The sequence below is a fragment of the Gigantopelta aegis genome, chromosome 12 (genome assembly GCF_016097555.1).
Source record: "Gigantopelta aegis isolate Gae_Host chromosome 12, Gae_host_genome, whole genome shotgun sequence".
Taxonomy (NCBI): Eukaryota; Metazoa; Mollusca; class Gastropoda; order Neomphalida; family Peltospiridae; genus Gigantopelta; species Gigantopelta aegis.
In genome coordinates this window covers 37688166-37704960 of record NC_054710.1, presented here as the reverse complement: position 1 = coordinate 37704960, position 16795 = coordinate 37688166, and the positions used below count along the sequence as shown (strand labels likewise).

The 16795-nt window shown below is 38.6% G+C and overlaps 1 protein-coding gene across 3 annotated transcripts in view; it reads right to left on the bottom strand.

Annotated features, from left to right (window-relative positions):
• LOC121386246 (glycerol kinase-like) overlaps positions 1–16795 on the bottom strand; it is a 59090-nt gene that overhangs the window by 10476 nt on the left and 31819 nt on the right. For all 3 annotated transcript variants that reach the window (XM_041517081.1, XM_041517079.1, XM_041517082.1), the window contains 8 exons: positions 15545–15654; positions 13191–13293; positions 11443–11510; positions 10796–10838; positions 10258–10338; positions 8807–8885; positions 7954–8050; positions 6505–6589 (listed from right to left, as the gene is read on the bottom strand). In XM_041517081.1, coding sequence (XP_041373015.1) covers positions 6505–6589; positions 7954–8050; positions 8807–8885; positions 10258–10338; positions 10796–10838; positions 11443–11510; positions 13191–13293; positions 15545–15654 — 666 coding nt within the window. The remainder of the gene's footprint in view (positions 1–6504; positions 6590–7953; positions 8051–8806; positions 8886–10257; positions 10339–10795; positions 10839–11442; positions 11511–13190; positions 13294–15544; positions 15655–16795) is intronic.

The window sequence follows — 16795 nt, the reverse complement described above, 5'->3', positions numbered from 1 at the left end:
TTTTTACATGGACTAATTTTGAGGATAGAATGATGGGCATACGCAATGTATTTCTAAAGTATATCGATGTTTATAAAGAGGTTCATGTTATGCAAATAGCTAGCTTTTCATTACTATTTCTACCCTTCAAATGAGTACTATTAAATTGGCAGTAATGTAGCAACGTTTTCCACGTGAGCGTCAAGAAATGTTGCATCAGCCATAGATATTACCAAAGTCACAAATTTCGGTAGCTGAAACATTTAATGGATTAGAATACAACCAGAACTTTTCAAAACAAACAAACTTTTCAGTATTTTATCAAAACATATAGGTTTTTATGTTTGATAGTTGTGCTTATTTATCAAAAGAATGATCAAAATAATTTAAGGCAATTTACAAAATGGTTTCCTCGACAACCAGTGCTAACAGATTACATTGTTGGAACATGGATATATATAACAACTATTTCTCGTTCCAGCCAGTGCTCCACAACTGGTGTAACAAAGGCCATGGTATGTACTATCCTATCCTGTCTGTGGGATGGTGCATATAAAAGATCCTTTGCTGCTAATTGAAAAGAGTAGCCCATGAAGTGGCGACAGTGGGTTTTCTCTCTTAATATCTATGTGGTCCTTAACCATATATCCAACGCCATATAACTGTAAATAAAATATGTAGAGTGTGTTGTTAAATAAAACATTTTTTTCTTTCTTTTATATATAGCAGTTTGCATGTCTTGTTAGTTGTTTTGTCTTATAATGATAAAATTGTTTTGTTTTAACGAAATATAAGATATGCAGTCATACTTTTAATGAATATACAGTGAAACCTGTCTAAACCAAACCCTGAACAAACTGGAAATCTGTCCAAACCAGCCAAGTTTCATCATCCTAAATTTTCTAATTTCAAAAATGCAACCTCTAAACACCGGATCCTGTCCAAGCTGGATAAATAACCGACGTGATCTGGTTTAGACAGGTTTTACTATATAAACAAACTCCAAGAAAGATGTGCATGTTAAAACATATAAGGACTGTATATTTTTGCCAGAAGTTATTAAAATCATGTAACTTCAATAACCAGATAATAGTACAGCTCTAATGACATAAAAAACAAACCCACAAATTAAAATGAAGTTTACTTCCAAGTTACAGCTTTTCAAAATCGTAGACATTTTTTTATAAATAATCTGTTTGAATCAGTGGCATAGCCAGGATTTTATGAGGGGTGGGGGTACCTACACTGTCTACGAGTCGTGCTTTGCATGGGGCAATAGGCAAATATAAAATGTAATGGGGGAAAGAGGTGTGATCAGAGATCTGGATAACCCAGTGTGGGTTAAGTTCAATCTTGATTTCTTAGCTTGATTTAACCTCTTTGTTAGGACATCTGTGAATGTGACCTCATTCAGCAAGCCTATCTATAAAATAAACCTACATTTTAGAAAGTTTATCTATTAAAAAAAAGAATCACACAAAATGTATAGATACAAGCCCGTAGAAACCGGGGTGGCCAGTGGTGGGCTGTCCCACGTTTATTTTTACGTCCTACTCCATATAAATAAAGAAAACAAATCTGGCTTGTGCCCCCTGCTAGAGATGGTGCCCTCCCCCACCCCGACACCCACCCCATCCCACCCCACCCACACTTCCGGTATCGTCCATACAGACCTGAGATAGACTTGCTGAAGTGCCGTCCCTGTGAATGTGACAGACAAATTTTACTTTCCCCATGCAAATTTCAACGATGCCAGAAATCTGCATGTTACGTACTGTTCAGGGAAAAGGGGGTTCGGGTATTCCTGCAGACACGACTGGACAGCTGTAACTCAAATGATTTAAATACTTAATATACACCTGGAAAAAAGTATCGCAACACCCAAAACAATCAGGCCTCGTATCAAAATTTCAAAATATTTTAAAAGTCTGTGGGGTCCACAATCATGACCCTTTTGCTGCATCATATATTGAGATACGGTCTGCACGTGCTACCGCATGCGGGTAGTGAAACGTGCATTACGGGTACCCCGCACTGGGCAAAACACGTGTTTCAAGCCACCATTCTTACTGTTAGAAAACTGAGAAGATTTTGTGAATTAATTGATGTTATTAGAATATGGGGCCTCCCCAACTGTCAGATGCTGTCAGATGGCAGGTTATCGGCATGCGGAATGCGGGTATGTCCCTGACAGCCATCGCAAGAAATGTTGGCCATCATGCATCCACCATCAGCCGATTGGTCCGGAAACATCAACAAACCAATGACGTTAAGGACCGTAATCGTTCCGGACGACCACGTGGACAAGTCATAGGGAAGATACCGCCCTTCTGAGACTCACCAGGATTCATCCGTTCATGAGAAGTGGCGTGTTGAAACGAGAATGGCTGCCAAATCGTCGTCTTTCAGACAGAATGGTGCGGAATCGACTCAAGGCAGCTGGGTATAGAGCCAGACGACCCATCCGACGTCCATTGTTAACCCGTGCTCACATTGCCGCATGGCTGGCCTGGTGTCAACAGCGACGTCCATGGAATTTAGCATCATGGCGGAGAATACACTGGTCGGACGAGAGTCGATTTCTGTTGTTCATGACTGACAGTAGAGCCCGTGTCTGGCGCCAGAGAGGTACAGCTTATGCCCAAAGGCACATCTTGCAGCAGGTTCCGTTTGGCGGAGGGTCCATAATGGTGTGGGGTTGCATGTTCCATGATTGCAAACTTGACCTTGTAACTGTCAGGCAAAATCTAAACGGACAACGCTACCTCACAGACATCTTGGACACGGTTGTTGTGCCACACTTTGATAATCATCCTTTGAACACAAGGCCAATTTTCATGGATGACAATTCTAGGCCGCATCGTGCACGTGTCGTCACTGACTTCCTACACCAGGAGGCAGTCACAACGCTACCCTGGCCTGCCAGGAGTCCAGATTTAAACCCCATAGAGATGATCTGGGACATCATGGGTCGCAGGGTACGTGAGAGGGAGCCTCCAGTACAGAATCTGGCGGAATTGGAACAGACTCTGCACCAGGAATGGAACAGAATACCTCAGCGTCAGATGCAACGTCTCGTACAGTCGATGAGGAGGAGGGTACGGGAAGTTATCGCCGTCGGAGGAGGTTACACCCGTTACTGAGGGTCTGGGAAGTCGATTTTGACGAGGGTTCTGGATTTTATTCTGACTGGAAGGGGTTCCACAGGATCTTGATAGAATGTTATGGTTTGTGTACTTGGGTCATTTGTTGAGGACTGGAGGGCAAAATATTGGCAGTGACTGCACTTGCGAACTTCACACAACAAAACTTAACAGCACCTCATTTTTTGTAGGTTTTTCATCTTTTTGGGTTCTCAGAATAAAATGCATGTTTTTGTTTAGTAAGTTGTTGAATTTGTAATTTAATTCTTCCCTGAGGTGTATTTCATCCAAAAAGTACACTGGCATGACGTTTTTATTTGCATTTCGCATATGATTGACGATAGCATTTGGCTATTATCGAAAAGTTTTGGGTGTTGCGATACTTTTTTCCAGGTGTATATATTATTGTGCATTATCAAGTGAAGTTATCAAACACCTCGTGTCATCAACTATACTCTTCAAAAAAAGTAGGGGAAACTGAAATATTAATGTTATGACAGAACATACGTTTTGACCATAGACATTCTAGTCAAGAACGTTCAGGTCTGTTTATCAACACACCGAAACACATTCCATAGTTTGCACATGCATCACGTGCGTGGGGTATCATTCTCGATTTTGACAATTTCTAGGAAGGTTGATTAATCACTGTGGAACATTATTTCTGTCAATCTTTTTCATTCTGTTGATCATACAGTTGTTATTGTTTTGTTTTTAGTCATTTTTATTGTTTGAATTTGCAATTTACTAATAAAAAACTGTCAACTTTCAAATTTCAATTCTGACCACAATCGTCCTTCAAGATCTTTGGTGGTCATAACACCTACTGTAATACTGAACTACCGGCTGTAATGTTTGCCCAATTAATTCACTATTATCATATAACCATTCCCCACAGCTAATATACCTTACAATTTTGGCAATTGTAAATTCTTATTAGTTCTCCTACTTCTTTTGAAGAGTATATATATATGGTTATTTTTCAACAGGGTAGTATACTTGATCACTATATTGTACTCAGAGGCTTTAAATACACAACTTACCATATTGGTTTGGTAAAAACAAACAACAAATAAACAAACCAACAAACAAAAAACAACAACCAAAAAACCAACAATAACAACAAAAACAAAACAAAACTGAATGCATCCTGCTGAATATAGTCTTTCTTGGCACAAGGAGCATCAGATTCTGAGTGTGTCATTTGTTCATTAAGCTGGGATCGATCCCCGTCGGTGGGCCCATTGGGCTATTTCTCGCACCAGCCAGTGCAGCATGTCTGGTACATCAAAGGCTGTGGTATATGTGTAATCCTGTCTATGGGATGGTGCATATAAAAGATCCCTTGCTACTAATGGAAAAATGTAACAGGTTTCCTCTCTAAGATTGTATGTCAAAATTATTAAATGTTTGACATCCAATAGCTGATGATAAATAAATCAATGTGCTCTAGTGGTGTTGTTAAACAAAACAAACTTTAAAAACCTTTTGTTTGGTAAGAGTTGCAATTCTATATTTTGTGAGATAATTCTAACAATGGTTTGATCAGACATTATGGTTAGAAGCCACAAAGATCATATTTTTTTTTTTTTAATTCTGGGGTCTTTAATATGTACTTTGATATACCAGTTGGAGGACACTGGCTGTGATTAAAACAGATCGGAATATACACAGTGATAATACAGTTACAGGTTTTGTTGTTATAGGTTTGATTTTGTTCCTAGTATGTTCATGGACATTATAAGTTAAGTACATGCTTGAATTTGATAGTATTGTGTTTCACATGTATATGAAAAAAACGACAAAAAAACCCAACAACTTTGACAGGTCTGGGTAACTAAAGCCCATATAGATAACTAAATTGAAAAAGACAAACTGATGAATCCAACGGAATAGAATATACTCCAATATGAAGGGTCCACAGGAATAACCTATGTCATGATTTCCAAACAGATAGTCAGTATTATAACGGTCGTGTATGTCAAGATCACAATGACACACTAAATCATGGTATTATTATATTATTATTAAATTATGGTAAGCCATTAAAAGTAGTTGGTAAATCATACTTTCTTAGGCATAAACATTCCATGACTGCAAAGCTGTAAACGTTAAAATTAAACAATATTACCTTACTAAAAACATGACAAAACAGATTATTCCCCATGGACCCTTCATATATATATAGATAATCTCTGTTCACGTTGCTTTGTGCTTCCATAATGTGTCATCCTGCAGTACATTTAAAAATAATCGTTTTATAATGACGTAAAGCCAACATTAATCATACATTAATTAATAAGTCAGTAATTTTGTCACGGGAGCAAGATTCAGCTCAGTCAGTTGAGTGTTTGCTTGAGGTGCTGCATTGCAGGTTTGAATCACCTCTATGGATCCATTCAACTGACTGAGTTTTTTCTCGTTACGAACAGTACACCACATCTGGTCAAAAGCTATAGGTATGCGCTTTTCTGTCTGTGGGAAAGTTTATATAAAAGATCCCTTGCTGCATTAGGAAAAATGTAACAGGTTTTTCTTCTGATGACTACAAGTCAGAATTACCAAATGTCCGACATCCACTAGCCGATGATTAATTAATCAATGTGCTCTAGTGGTTTCAGTAAACAAAACAAACTTTAATTTTGTCAAAAAGTTTAAAAAAAAAAATAAAAAAAAAATATGCCCAAGAATTGGGTATAGCACCATACCCAAATATGTTTTGGAGATGGAATTTTATCCATTTTACCTTCTATCAAAAACCCCAATGCTGGAATCTTCTGTATGTCAAGACTTTAGATTTCATGGAAACAATCGTTTCTAGTACTGTGTCGGTAAGGTGTCGGTAAAATCACGGAATTGAAATTCTGTTTCCCATGATAATTATATCGAGTCCGACTATTCACCAACAGAACCTCAAAACAGTTTCCGATGGGTTCCCATGATCACAAGGAACAGAACCTCAAAACAGTTTCCGATAGGTTCCCATGATCACAAGGCACAGAACCTCAAAACAGTTTCCGATGGGTTCCCATGATCACAAGGCACAGAACCTCAAAACAGTTTCCGATGGGTTCCCATGATCACAAGGAACAGAACCTCAAAACAGTTTCCAATGGGTTCCCATGATCACAAGGCACAGAGCCTCAAAACAGTTTCCGATGGGTTCCCATGATCACAAGGCACAGAACCTCAAAACAGTTTCCGATGGGTTCCCATGATCACAAGGAACCGAACCGAAAAAGTGTTTCCCATGAAATTTGAAATCCTATGGCCTGATATATACTTTAATTAAGTATGCCAACCTTAAATACTGAATGGTCCCCTAAGTGACACCAGCTGGCTGTGTCTGTGGCTGTGTTCGTGAGAGGAAGAAGAAACTTACCTCTCTGGTTTGGAAGCAGACAGCCTCTAAAGAAGCTCGAGCGATGTGCTGTTTTGTCGTTACTTGAGAAATACCACACATTGTTCTGAAACATAAAACAAAATTCTACATGTATGTGGAATAAGATGTTAGGAAAACAGATTATTGTATTAATGAATTTCAATTTTTTTTTTATTACAGGTACAAATTTTCTGCAATAAAATCTGTATGTGACACAAAGAACCACTTTCATTAGTTAAAAATTAATCAAGTTATTATTTCTAACACAGACACAGAGACAGAGAGAGAGAGAGAGAGAGAGAGAGAGAGAGAGAGAGAGAGAGAGAGAGAGAGAGAGAGAGAGAGAGAGAGAGAGAGAGAGAGAGAGAGAGAGAGAGAGAGAGAGAGAGAGAGAGAGAGAGAGAGAGAGAGAGAGACAGAGACAGACAGAGAGCGAGAGAGACAGAGAGACAGAGAGAGAGAGACAGACAGAAGAGAGAGAGAGAGAGAGAGAGAGAGAGAGAGAGAGAGAGAGAGAGAGAGAGAGAGAGAGAGAGAGAGAGAGAGAGAGAGAGAGTGAGAGTGAGAGAGAGAGAGACACACACAGACAGACAGACAGAAAGACAGACAGAGAGAATGTCTGTCCCGGATCCCATCTCTGGATAGCCAGAAACCTGATCCGGGACAAATTTAATGTACATAAAATATAAAAAATAATGTAAACTGACTGCCAGTGTGTTCTGTATTGTGATTGGTTAATTACTTTTTTTTTCAGGATCAAATAGATAATAATACCCAGAAAGCTAATGACGTCATTAGAAAATGATGTCATAGCAATCGGAACAGGCTAAGTTGACAATTCAAGGGTCTACAGTTAGATTGTAGCCAGGTATTTTTTTTTAAAGAAATACCAAATCGACAGTTCCCTAGAAAAACGATTCAGTTTACAGTGGACATAACTATATGGAGTTTTTAGATTTGTGGGTGTTACTGTCTATTTGATGCCCGCAAATGTTTAATTTTTTACTTCAGGCTTACGCCTTCAGTCAAAAATGACATTTGCGGGATCAAATAGACAATAACAACCACAAATTAAAAAACTCCATATGGTTATCTCCTAATTCAACATGCTGTATCTAGTATAACATCACCATCCTTAGGAGAATTAAATACACCACACTATTTTCGGTTATTATTGCTATTGCATATGTGAGGTTGCAATAACATACAATAACTCTAACCCTTGTATACAACATTGGGGTCATTTATTCCTATTGCCTACTAGAATATGCCCATTTATACAAAATTAGTTAAATGTATTATTATTTCTGCTAATATCCTTTTTACAACGACAAATCTAACTGGTGCTTTTTCAATCGGGTTCAGTATATTTTCAGACAATTTAGTACAACAACTACTATGTGTCTATATGTTTAAGAAAGCAAGAAAATACTGATTATATTGACCTACCCCCTTGCGTCTGACTGCCAGTATGGACAAAACAATCCTGTGAAAGCCGGCACAAAGTAACAACCGCATGTTGAGTCAACCTGGGAGGCCAGCTCCTCTGTAGGTTAAAAAGAAAATGAATATGTATTTATATACTAATTATGTAAATGTATTCAGATTTTCAGAAATAGACACTGTGAAACCGGTCTAAACCAGATCATGCAGGGGACGTAATATTTATCAGATTTAGACAGGATCCAGTGTTTATAGGGTCGTGTATTGGAAGTTAGAAAAATCAGGACAATGAAACTTGGCCGGTTTTGACAGGATTCCAGTTTGTTCAGGGTCTGGTTTACACAGGTTTCACTGTATATATTTTTTATTTACTTCAAATTTAAGGTCCACAAAACATTATGCGGTTACTATGGCAGTTTTATTTTTGAAATTGTTCATAGAGTGATTTAGACAGCAATCAGATTTATTAGTGTTTTTCTCATCTCTACTGCTTCTGCAGTCATCTACCAAATTCGATTGCACTGCAGATGTGTGTTAATGTGCGAAAATCCAGGTCTGTTCACACCTACTGATTTCAATACAATAAAACAGACAATATGTGCAGATGCAGGTATGGATGCAAAAAAAACCCCATGTAATCATAACCTCCGTTTCTCTGGGGGTTTTAATATTTCATACTGTTTTAAAAATAGTAAGCTTGCTTATGTGTGTAGCTACCATTTTATGATATTAGAAGTATTTAAAAAACAGAAGTCAAGTTATTAATTGTACCCACCAACATGACTGGCATTTTATTTTTATGCCATGAGGTCTGGTTAAATACTATGGATAAAAAAAGTTAACTTATTAGTGTACTCACCAACTTCTTCGGTACTTTTGATTATTCCAAGATTATCACGCAGCCATCTAACACAGGCTCCAGCAATAGCAACTGATCCCTGTTGAAAACAACATAGAATAATAATGAGAAAAAGTAATTTCTCTATGCTTCTACATGTATGTGTCTTTCTAACACAGGCTCCAGCAATAGTAACTGATCCCTGTTGAAAACATAGAATAATAATGAGAAAAAGTAATTTCTCTATGCTTCTATATGTACATGTATGTGTCTTTCTAACACAGGCTCCAGCTATAGCAACTGATCCCTGTTGAAAACAACACAGAATAATAATGAGAAAAAGTAATTTCTCTATGCTTCTACATGTATGTGTCTTTCTAACACAAGCTCCAGTAATACACAGGAAATTATGGTACAGAACATATTTTCTCCCATCCCTAGCCACGTAAGACAGACCCATTCCATGATGTCAGCCCATATGGAATAAATCTGTCTTGCATGGTCTATGACGTCATTGAATTTAACATGGGGAGTATTACAGTGTTGGTAATATATGACATCATATCAATACCAGTTGGTCAGTTTTAGATCAATATTTTGTTATATATATTATAAAAGCTATCTTGTTCATTTGTAGTGTTAAATTATATTTAACACATGAAACAGACACAGCAAATATGATAGTGTAGTTTATTTATGATAAAACAGTCAAATAAAGAAGTTACTTTTTCATCCATCTTTGTTTGTTCGTGTAAAATAATAGTTTATTTATCGAATGGATGGGAGAAAAAGACTCCATCTTATGTGGTTACATGGCATAAAAAAAAGTACACCCTCGGTGGTGTAAATTTCGACCCTGGGACTCAGCAAGCCTCGTCACGGGTCGAAATTTCCTCCACCATGGAGTCTATTAATGTTTCTAATTGGTCCAACAGTCCTAAAACTCAGTTGGGCCAACATTACTGTCAATCATGGCATCCTCGTCCTCTGCCGCTAATAAAGCTGGTCTGACCCATGGCACTAACTAACGACCGCCAGTAGTAGGGGAGCATAGCAGGTGGTTACAAGTGCCTCTTAACAATGCCAGAAGTAACTACTGAACACTCTCCGAAGAGGTCAGACTACACCCACAGCTAAAAGCTGATGGGGAATGACAGGTATATGACACAGATAGCCACAAGAGACAAGCACCTGTTGCGGTTGGAGAGACAAGGACTGGGATGTGGAAGTGGATAGCAAAATAAGTGGAAAGATAGGAGGAGTTGCCAGATCAGGAATAAATGAGATGGAATTCAAAGGAGTAAAAGGAAAGGGGGAAGTGGGATAAAAAATTTAAAAAATAACAAACAAAAAATAACAAAATAAAAAACATTACTGTCAATCACTGTGCATGCTTCTACAGAAATGACTGAAACATAAGGGACAGAAACCAGTCTTCTAAATAATATCTACTCTAAAAACTTTGATCTTACCTCCAATGCATAGACAGCAGGTTTGTTTTTACCCAGTTTATACGCAACCGTTGTCAGCAGACCGGTTTTCGAATCAATAGGCTGAAAAAGTGTTACAGTTAACTGGTAATAATAAAAACACGTATCGCAAATCTTTTAGTTTTCTCAACAACAATTGTGCAAAATAAATTTCAAATTCAATTCAAAAACCAAAATACAAAAAACAAGTATATATGCCAATTCATTTAGCTGCTTCAATATGTAATTTTTTTAGGAAAAATTAACTGTACACATTTTTAAATAATTAAACTTATACATTTTCAGATAATTAAACTTACACATTTTCATGTACATGTAATTAAATGCATGTATTTTCAGGTAATTAAATATGTACATTTTCAAATAATTAAATGCATGCATTTTCAGGTAATACCGTGTTGGCTTTTCAGTTAGTTATTTATTAAGACCTTTAAATTTTATTTATTAGAATAAATGTCTGTATATTTATGAACACTTAACAACAAAAATTACAGCACGCTGCTATAAATGTATTGCTTACCGATGGTCCTGTATTGTACAAGAGAAAACAGCCAGTCCCATACCTGACCAAAACAAAATCAGTTTTGAATTATCATTGATGAATAAAACCAAATCACTGTACTAGTTATAAACAAATAATTTATTCTGACATGAAAACAGTAGGGTCTCCACGAGTACTCGAGTACTCGGGCACGGGTCGAGCCTAACACAATTCGAGTCCGTTCACAGGACTCAAGTACCCATGCAAGGAATAGGATAGGATAACATATTAACGTGCCTATATCCAATCAAGGTTCAAGCACTGAGCAAGGAAGAGCATTTTCATTTAATTATATATATTACGTCATTTTGCCATATGCTTGCAACCGGTTATGTTACAGTGCTATGAGAATGTGTGCAGTGCAATACAATGGTATGATTTGGCATTCATGTTCAACTCTGGAGTACGGATGTATAATGTTATTTTACTTCATTCCTTAGTCTCATTATCATCTAGTGTAAGTGTCGGGTACTCGGGTCCGGGCCGAGTTTGACCCTCGAGTACTCGTCTAATATTTTTAACTCATGGAGGCCCTAGAAAAGAGAACTCTCTCCATAAAATGTAATAATTGCGAACAATATATACAGCAACATGACAAGATATAATTGACATGAAAATTAACTCACGTATTTTTCGCTTGACCTCGTTGAAAACACGTCTGTCCTACAAGAGCAGATTGCTGATCTCCCAGAATCTAATAAAACAAGTTTGTTTTATTCAACACCACCACTAGAGCAAACTAATTTATTAATCATCGGCTGTTGGATTTCAAACATTTGGTTATCCTGACATACAGTCTTAGAGAGGAAATCTGTCACATCTTTCCATTAGTAAGAAGAAATCTTTTACATGCAACATCCTACAGACAGGATACCACATACCATGGCCTTTGATTTATATACCAGTTGTGGTGCACTGGCTGGCACGAGAAATAGCCAATGGGCCAACCGATGAGGATCAATCAGGAGATCACTTTATCACTGGGGTACCTCTCGACACCCCCCCCCCCCCCCACCCACCCCCACCTAACCCCTGAATCTAATTAATGAAAGAAATCAAACACAAATAAACAAATCATTAGCTATGATGAAGTCCCCATATTCAATAATAAATAATGATTTTACAAAGTTTTTATTTAACGATATATCTAGAGAACTATTATTAAACAATCATCAGCTATTGGATGTGAAACATTTGGTAATTCTTACATATAGTCTTAGAGAGGAAACCCACTACTTTTTTCCATTAGTAGCAAGGGATCTTTTATATGCATCATCCCACAAACAACATAGCACATACCACAGCCTTTGATATACCAGTCATGGGTGGCTGGCTTGTATTGGGGGAAAAAAGAGTCAATATATACCAGTTGTGAGGGCTTGCTAGGATGGAGGGGGGCGGGGAAAAGAGTCAATCAGAGGAGGTTTGATCCTAACCCAAACACCTCAAGCAACCACACTACCGACTAAGCTAGATCTCAGCCCCAAGAATAAATAAGTTAACTAAAGTAATGATTTTAGGCTTTTCAGAAATTACCCACTAGTCCGAGTTCATGTATTGACAAAAATAATTTTCGAAGGAGAAATCCCCACAAGTAGTACTAAACCAAATAACTTCCGGCTGGGTCAAAGTTTGAGGTTGTATGGAGTACCTATAAAAAAAAAAAGTACTCAAATTTTGTGTAAAAGTAGGTAGTCATAGATGCTACTCATTATCTCTGAAATGAGCAGCTTGATCCCCCATTTTTTTCTGATTCACTTTAAGTGTGAGGGGTGGTAGTATTTAGATCTGTGATGTCTATGTTGATTGATAGGCTGCAGGTAGGAGTTTTAATCACATGTTACTATTATCGTCTATGGGATTTGATTTAGTAGTATACACCCTACAATACTGATCAATGTTATTAACAAGATGTTACCAGCCTCAGTGGCACAGTGGTTAAGCCATTGGACTACAGGCTGGTAGGTATAGGGTTCGCAGCCCGGTACCGGCTACAACCTTCAAGCGACTTCTTTAGGGCTCAGTGGGTAGGTGTAAGGCCACTACACCCTCTTCTTTCTCACTAACCACTAACCAACTTACAACTAACCCACTGTCCTGGACAGACAGTCCAGATAGCTGAGGTGTATGCCCAGGAAAGCGTGCTTGAACCGTAATTGGATATAAGCATGAAAATAAGTTAAAATGAAATGAAACAAGATGTTGCCCCAGCTGGGCCCGTGCTTATAAAACTTAGTCTAGACTTTAATAAAGTCCAGACTTTAACGTAATGCTATTTGAATGGCGTTGCCATGACGTTAAAGTCTGGACTTTATTAGGTTTATAAGCACGGGGCCAAATACTGAAACTGGTGATATTATTAACGAACAGTTACCCCAGATATTGGAAGCCCCCGAAGTGGTCCATCAACCATGTGGCCATAGATTTCAGAACAACTGTGGATTTCTGGAAGAATGTCTTTGGGAATATCAAAAAATCTGTGAAATAAATAAATGAAAGAAAAAAAGGTTAACAAAAGTTGCAATGGTTGTATTTATTACAGAAAGATGGAAATTTTGATCCCTCATTTTATTATCATTAATAATTATAGTACAGTTGAATCCTGTTGGCTTGAACCCCGTTGGTGCTCGAGAAAGTGTTCGACCCATCGGGTAGTTCGACCCAACCATTCAGTCAACATCGGATATTTCCGTAACATAAGTTAGAAAGTTGAATTAGATACATATTATTTTGGTATCTTACTGATTCATTTATAAGAATCTTTTTTGTTAGTAGCTCAAACTTCATTTTAATTCCAAATGTATAATTTTAGGTACGTACAAAATTATTGTGAGTTAAAATCCAGTTTGAGCTGCTACAAAATTAGGATGACCAGAAAACATATTGAAAATAAAAATGTACACTTATATTCTAAACAAGAAAATATATTTAAAATGTAATTTTATTCGTTAAATATACATTAATGCTAAAAAAAAAACTTACCTCAGGAAGGACTTTTTACACAAAGATTGAAACGACAGACCCTAGTTTTGAAACACTAAGATGTACTTTTCACTATTAAAGCCATTTTTCATAATTTAAATTATAAGCACTTACATTTTATATTTTAGAATATTAATTTTCATACACCTGGAGTGGTTCCAGTCAGCCAGTGTTTTTCAATACCCCAGAATGTATTTTTCATAATTCTAAAAATGCATTCGTCTGAGAAGTAATGGTTATCAAGAGAAGCTCTAGTCATTTTTAGACGGTATTTCCCTGTTTAAACATCACAGACTTTAGCTTCTCTCTGTTATAACTGTATCCAAATGTGTGTTGCAGGTATGTAGATTAACGGGTTCATTTTTTCCATAATTAGTAGCAAGGGATCTTTTATATGCACCATCCCACAGACAGGATAGCACACACCACAGCCTTTGATATACCAGCTGTGGTGCACTGGCTGGAACAAGAGGAAACCTGCTGTCTCCACTTCATGGGGCTTACCAACAGGGATCGATCCCAGACCGACCGCACATCAGCAAGTGCTTTACCACTGGGCTACATCCCGCCCAAGTTCAAGACTTACTTGCACAGGTCATTGTCCCACTGTAACGTGTGTAAATTCATCAACATGGTTCGGCTGGCGTTTAAGACTTACTTGCACAGGTCATTGTCCCACTGTAACGTGTGTAAATTCATCAACATGGTTCGGCTGGCGTTCAAGACTTACTTGCACAGGTCATTGTCCCACTGTAACGTGTGTAAATTCATCAACATGGTTCGGCTGGCGTTTAAGACTTACTTGCACAGGTCATTGTCCCACTGTAACGTGTGTAAATTCATCAACATGGTTCGGCTGGCGTTCAAGACTTACTTGCACAGGTCATTGTCCCACTGTAACGTGTGTAAATTCATCAACATGGTTCGGCTGGCGTTCAAGACTTACTTGCACAGGTCATTGTCCCACTGTAACGTGTGTAAATTCATCAACATGGTTCGGCTGGCGTTCAAGACTTACTTGCACAGGTCATTGTCCCACTGTAACGTGTGTAAATTCATCAACATGGTTCGGCTGGTGTTTAAGACTTACTTGCACAGGTCATTGTCCCACTGTAACGTGTGTAAATTCATCAACATGGTTCGGCTGGCGTTCAAGACTTACTTGCACAGGTCATTGTCCCACTGTAACGTGTGTAAATTCATCAACATGGTTCGGCTGGCGTTTAAGACTTACTTGCACAGGTCATTGTCCCACTGTAACGTGTGTAAATTCATCAACATGGTTCGGCTGGCGTTCAAGACTTACTTGCACAGGTCATTGTCCCACTGTAACGTGTGTAAATTCATCAACATGGTTCGGCTGGCGTTCAAGACTTACTTGCACAGGTCATTGTCCCACTGTAACGTGTGTAAATTCATCAACATGGTTCGGCTGGCGTGCTGGCATTTAAGACTTACTTGCACAGGTCATTGTCCCACTGTAACGTGTGTAAATTCATCAACATGGTTCGGCTGGCGTTCAAGACTTACTTGCACAGGTCATTGTCCCACTGTAACGTGTGTAAATTCATCAACATGGTTCGGCTGGCGTTCAAGACTTACTTGCACAGGTCATTGTCCCACTGTAACGTGTGTAAATTCATCAACATGTTTCGGCTGGCGTTCAAGACTTACTTGCACAGGTCATTGTCCCACTGTAACGTGTGTAAATTCATCAACATGGTTCGGCTGGCGTTTAAGACTTACTTGCACAGGTCATTGTCCCACTGTAACGTGTGTAAATTCATCAACATGGTTCGGCTGGCGTTCGTCACGTCCGTGAAATGCTTGCCACCTTTTACTCCACCTGTCCAGTTCTGAAGTGACAACATACAACACATAGAGGTGTTAATACCAACACGTCCAAAAACAGTTACAAGTAAAGACTGAATGGAGCAAGAAGAAAAGAATGTTTTATTTAATGATGCACAAACACATTCTAAAGTTTAAAGTTTATTTTGTTTAATGACACGACATTGATTTACCAATAATCAGCTAAGTATTGCATGTGAAACATTTGGCCATTTTTGAAAGGTTGTGTTAAGAGGAAACCCACTACTTTTTTCATTAGAAGGATAGCACATACCACGGCCTTTGATACACCAGTCGTGCTGCACTGGCTGGAATGAGAAATAGCCCAGTGATCCCACCGATGGGGATCAATACTAGATTGACTATGTATCAGGCCAGTGCTTTATCATTGATACACCAGTCGTGCTGCACTGGCTGGAATGAGAAATAGCCCAGTGATCCCACCGATGGGGATCAATACTAGATTGACTATGTATCAGGCCAGTGCTTTATCATTGATACACCAGTCGTGCTGCACTGGCTGGAATGAGAAATAGCCCAGTGATCCCACCGATGGGGATCAATACTAGATTGACTATGTATCAGGCCAGTGCTTTATCATTGATACACCAGTCGTGCTGCACTGGCTGGAATGAGAAATAGCCCAGTGATCCCACCGATGGGGATCAATACTAGATTGACTATGTATCAGGCCAGTGCTTTATCATCGATACACCAGTCGTGATGCACTGGCTGGAATGAGAAATAGCCCAGTGATCCCACCGATGGGGATCAATACTAGATTGACTATGTATCAGGCCAGTGCTTTATCATCGATACACCAGTCGTGCTGCACTGGCTGGAATGAGAAATAGCCCAGTGATCCCACCGATGGGGATCAATACTAGATTGACTATGTATCAGGCCAGTGCTTTATCATCGATACACCAGTCGTGCTGCACTGGCTGGAATGAGAAATAGCCCAGTGATCCCACCGATGGGGATCAATACTAGATTGACTATGTATCAGGCCAGTGCTTTATCATCGATACACCAGTCGTGCTGCACTGGCTGGAATGAGAAATAGCCCAGTGATCCCACCGATGGGGATCAATACTAGATTGACTATGTATCAGGCCAGTGCTTTATCATCGATACACCAGTCGT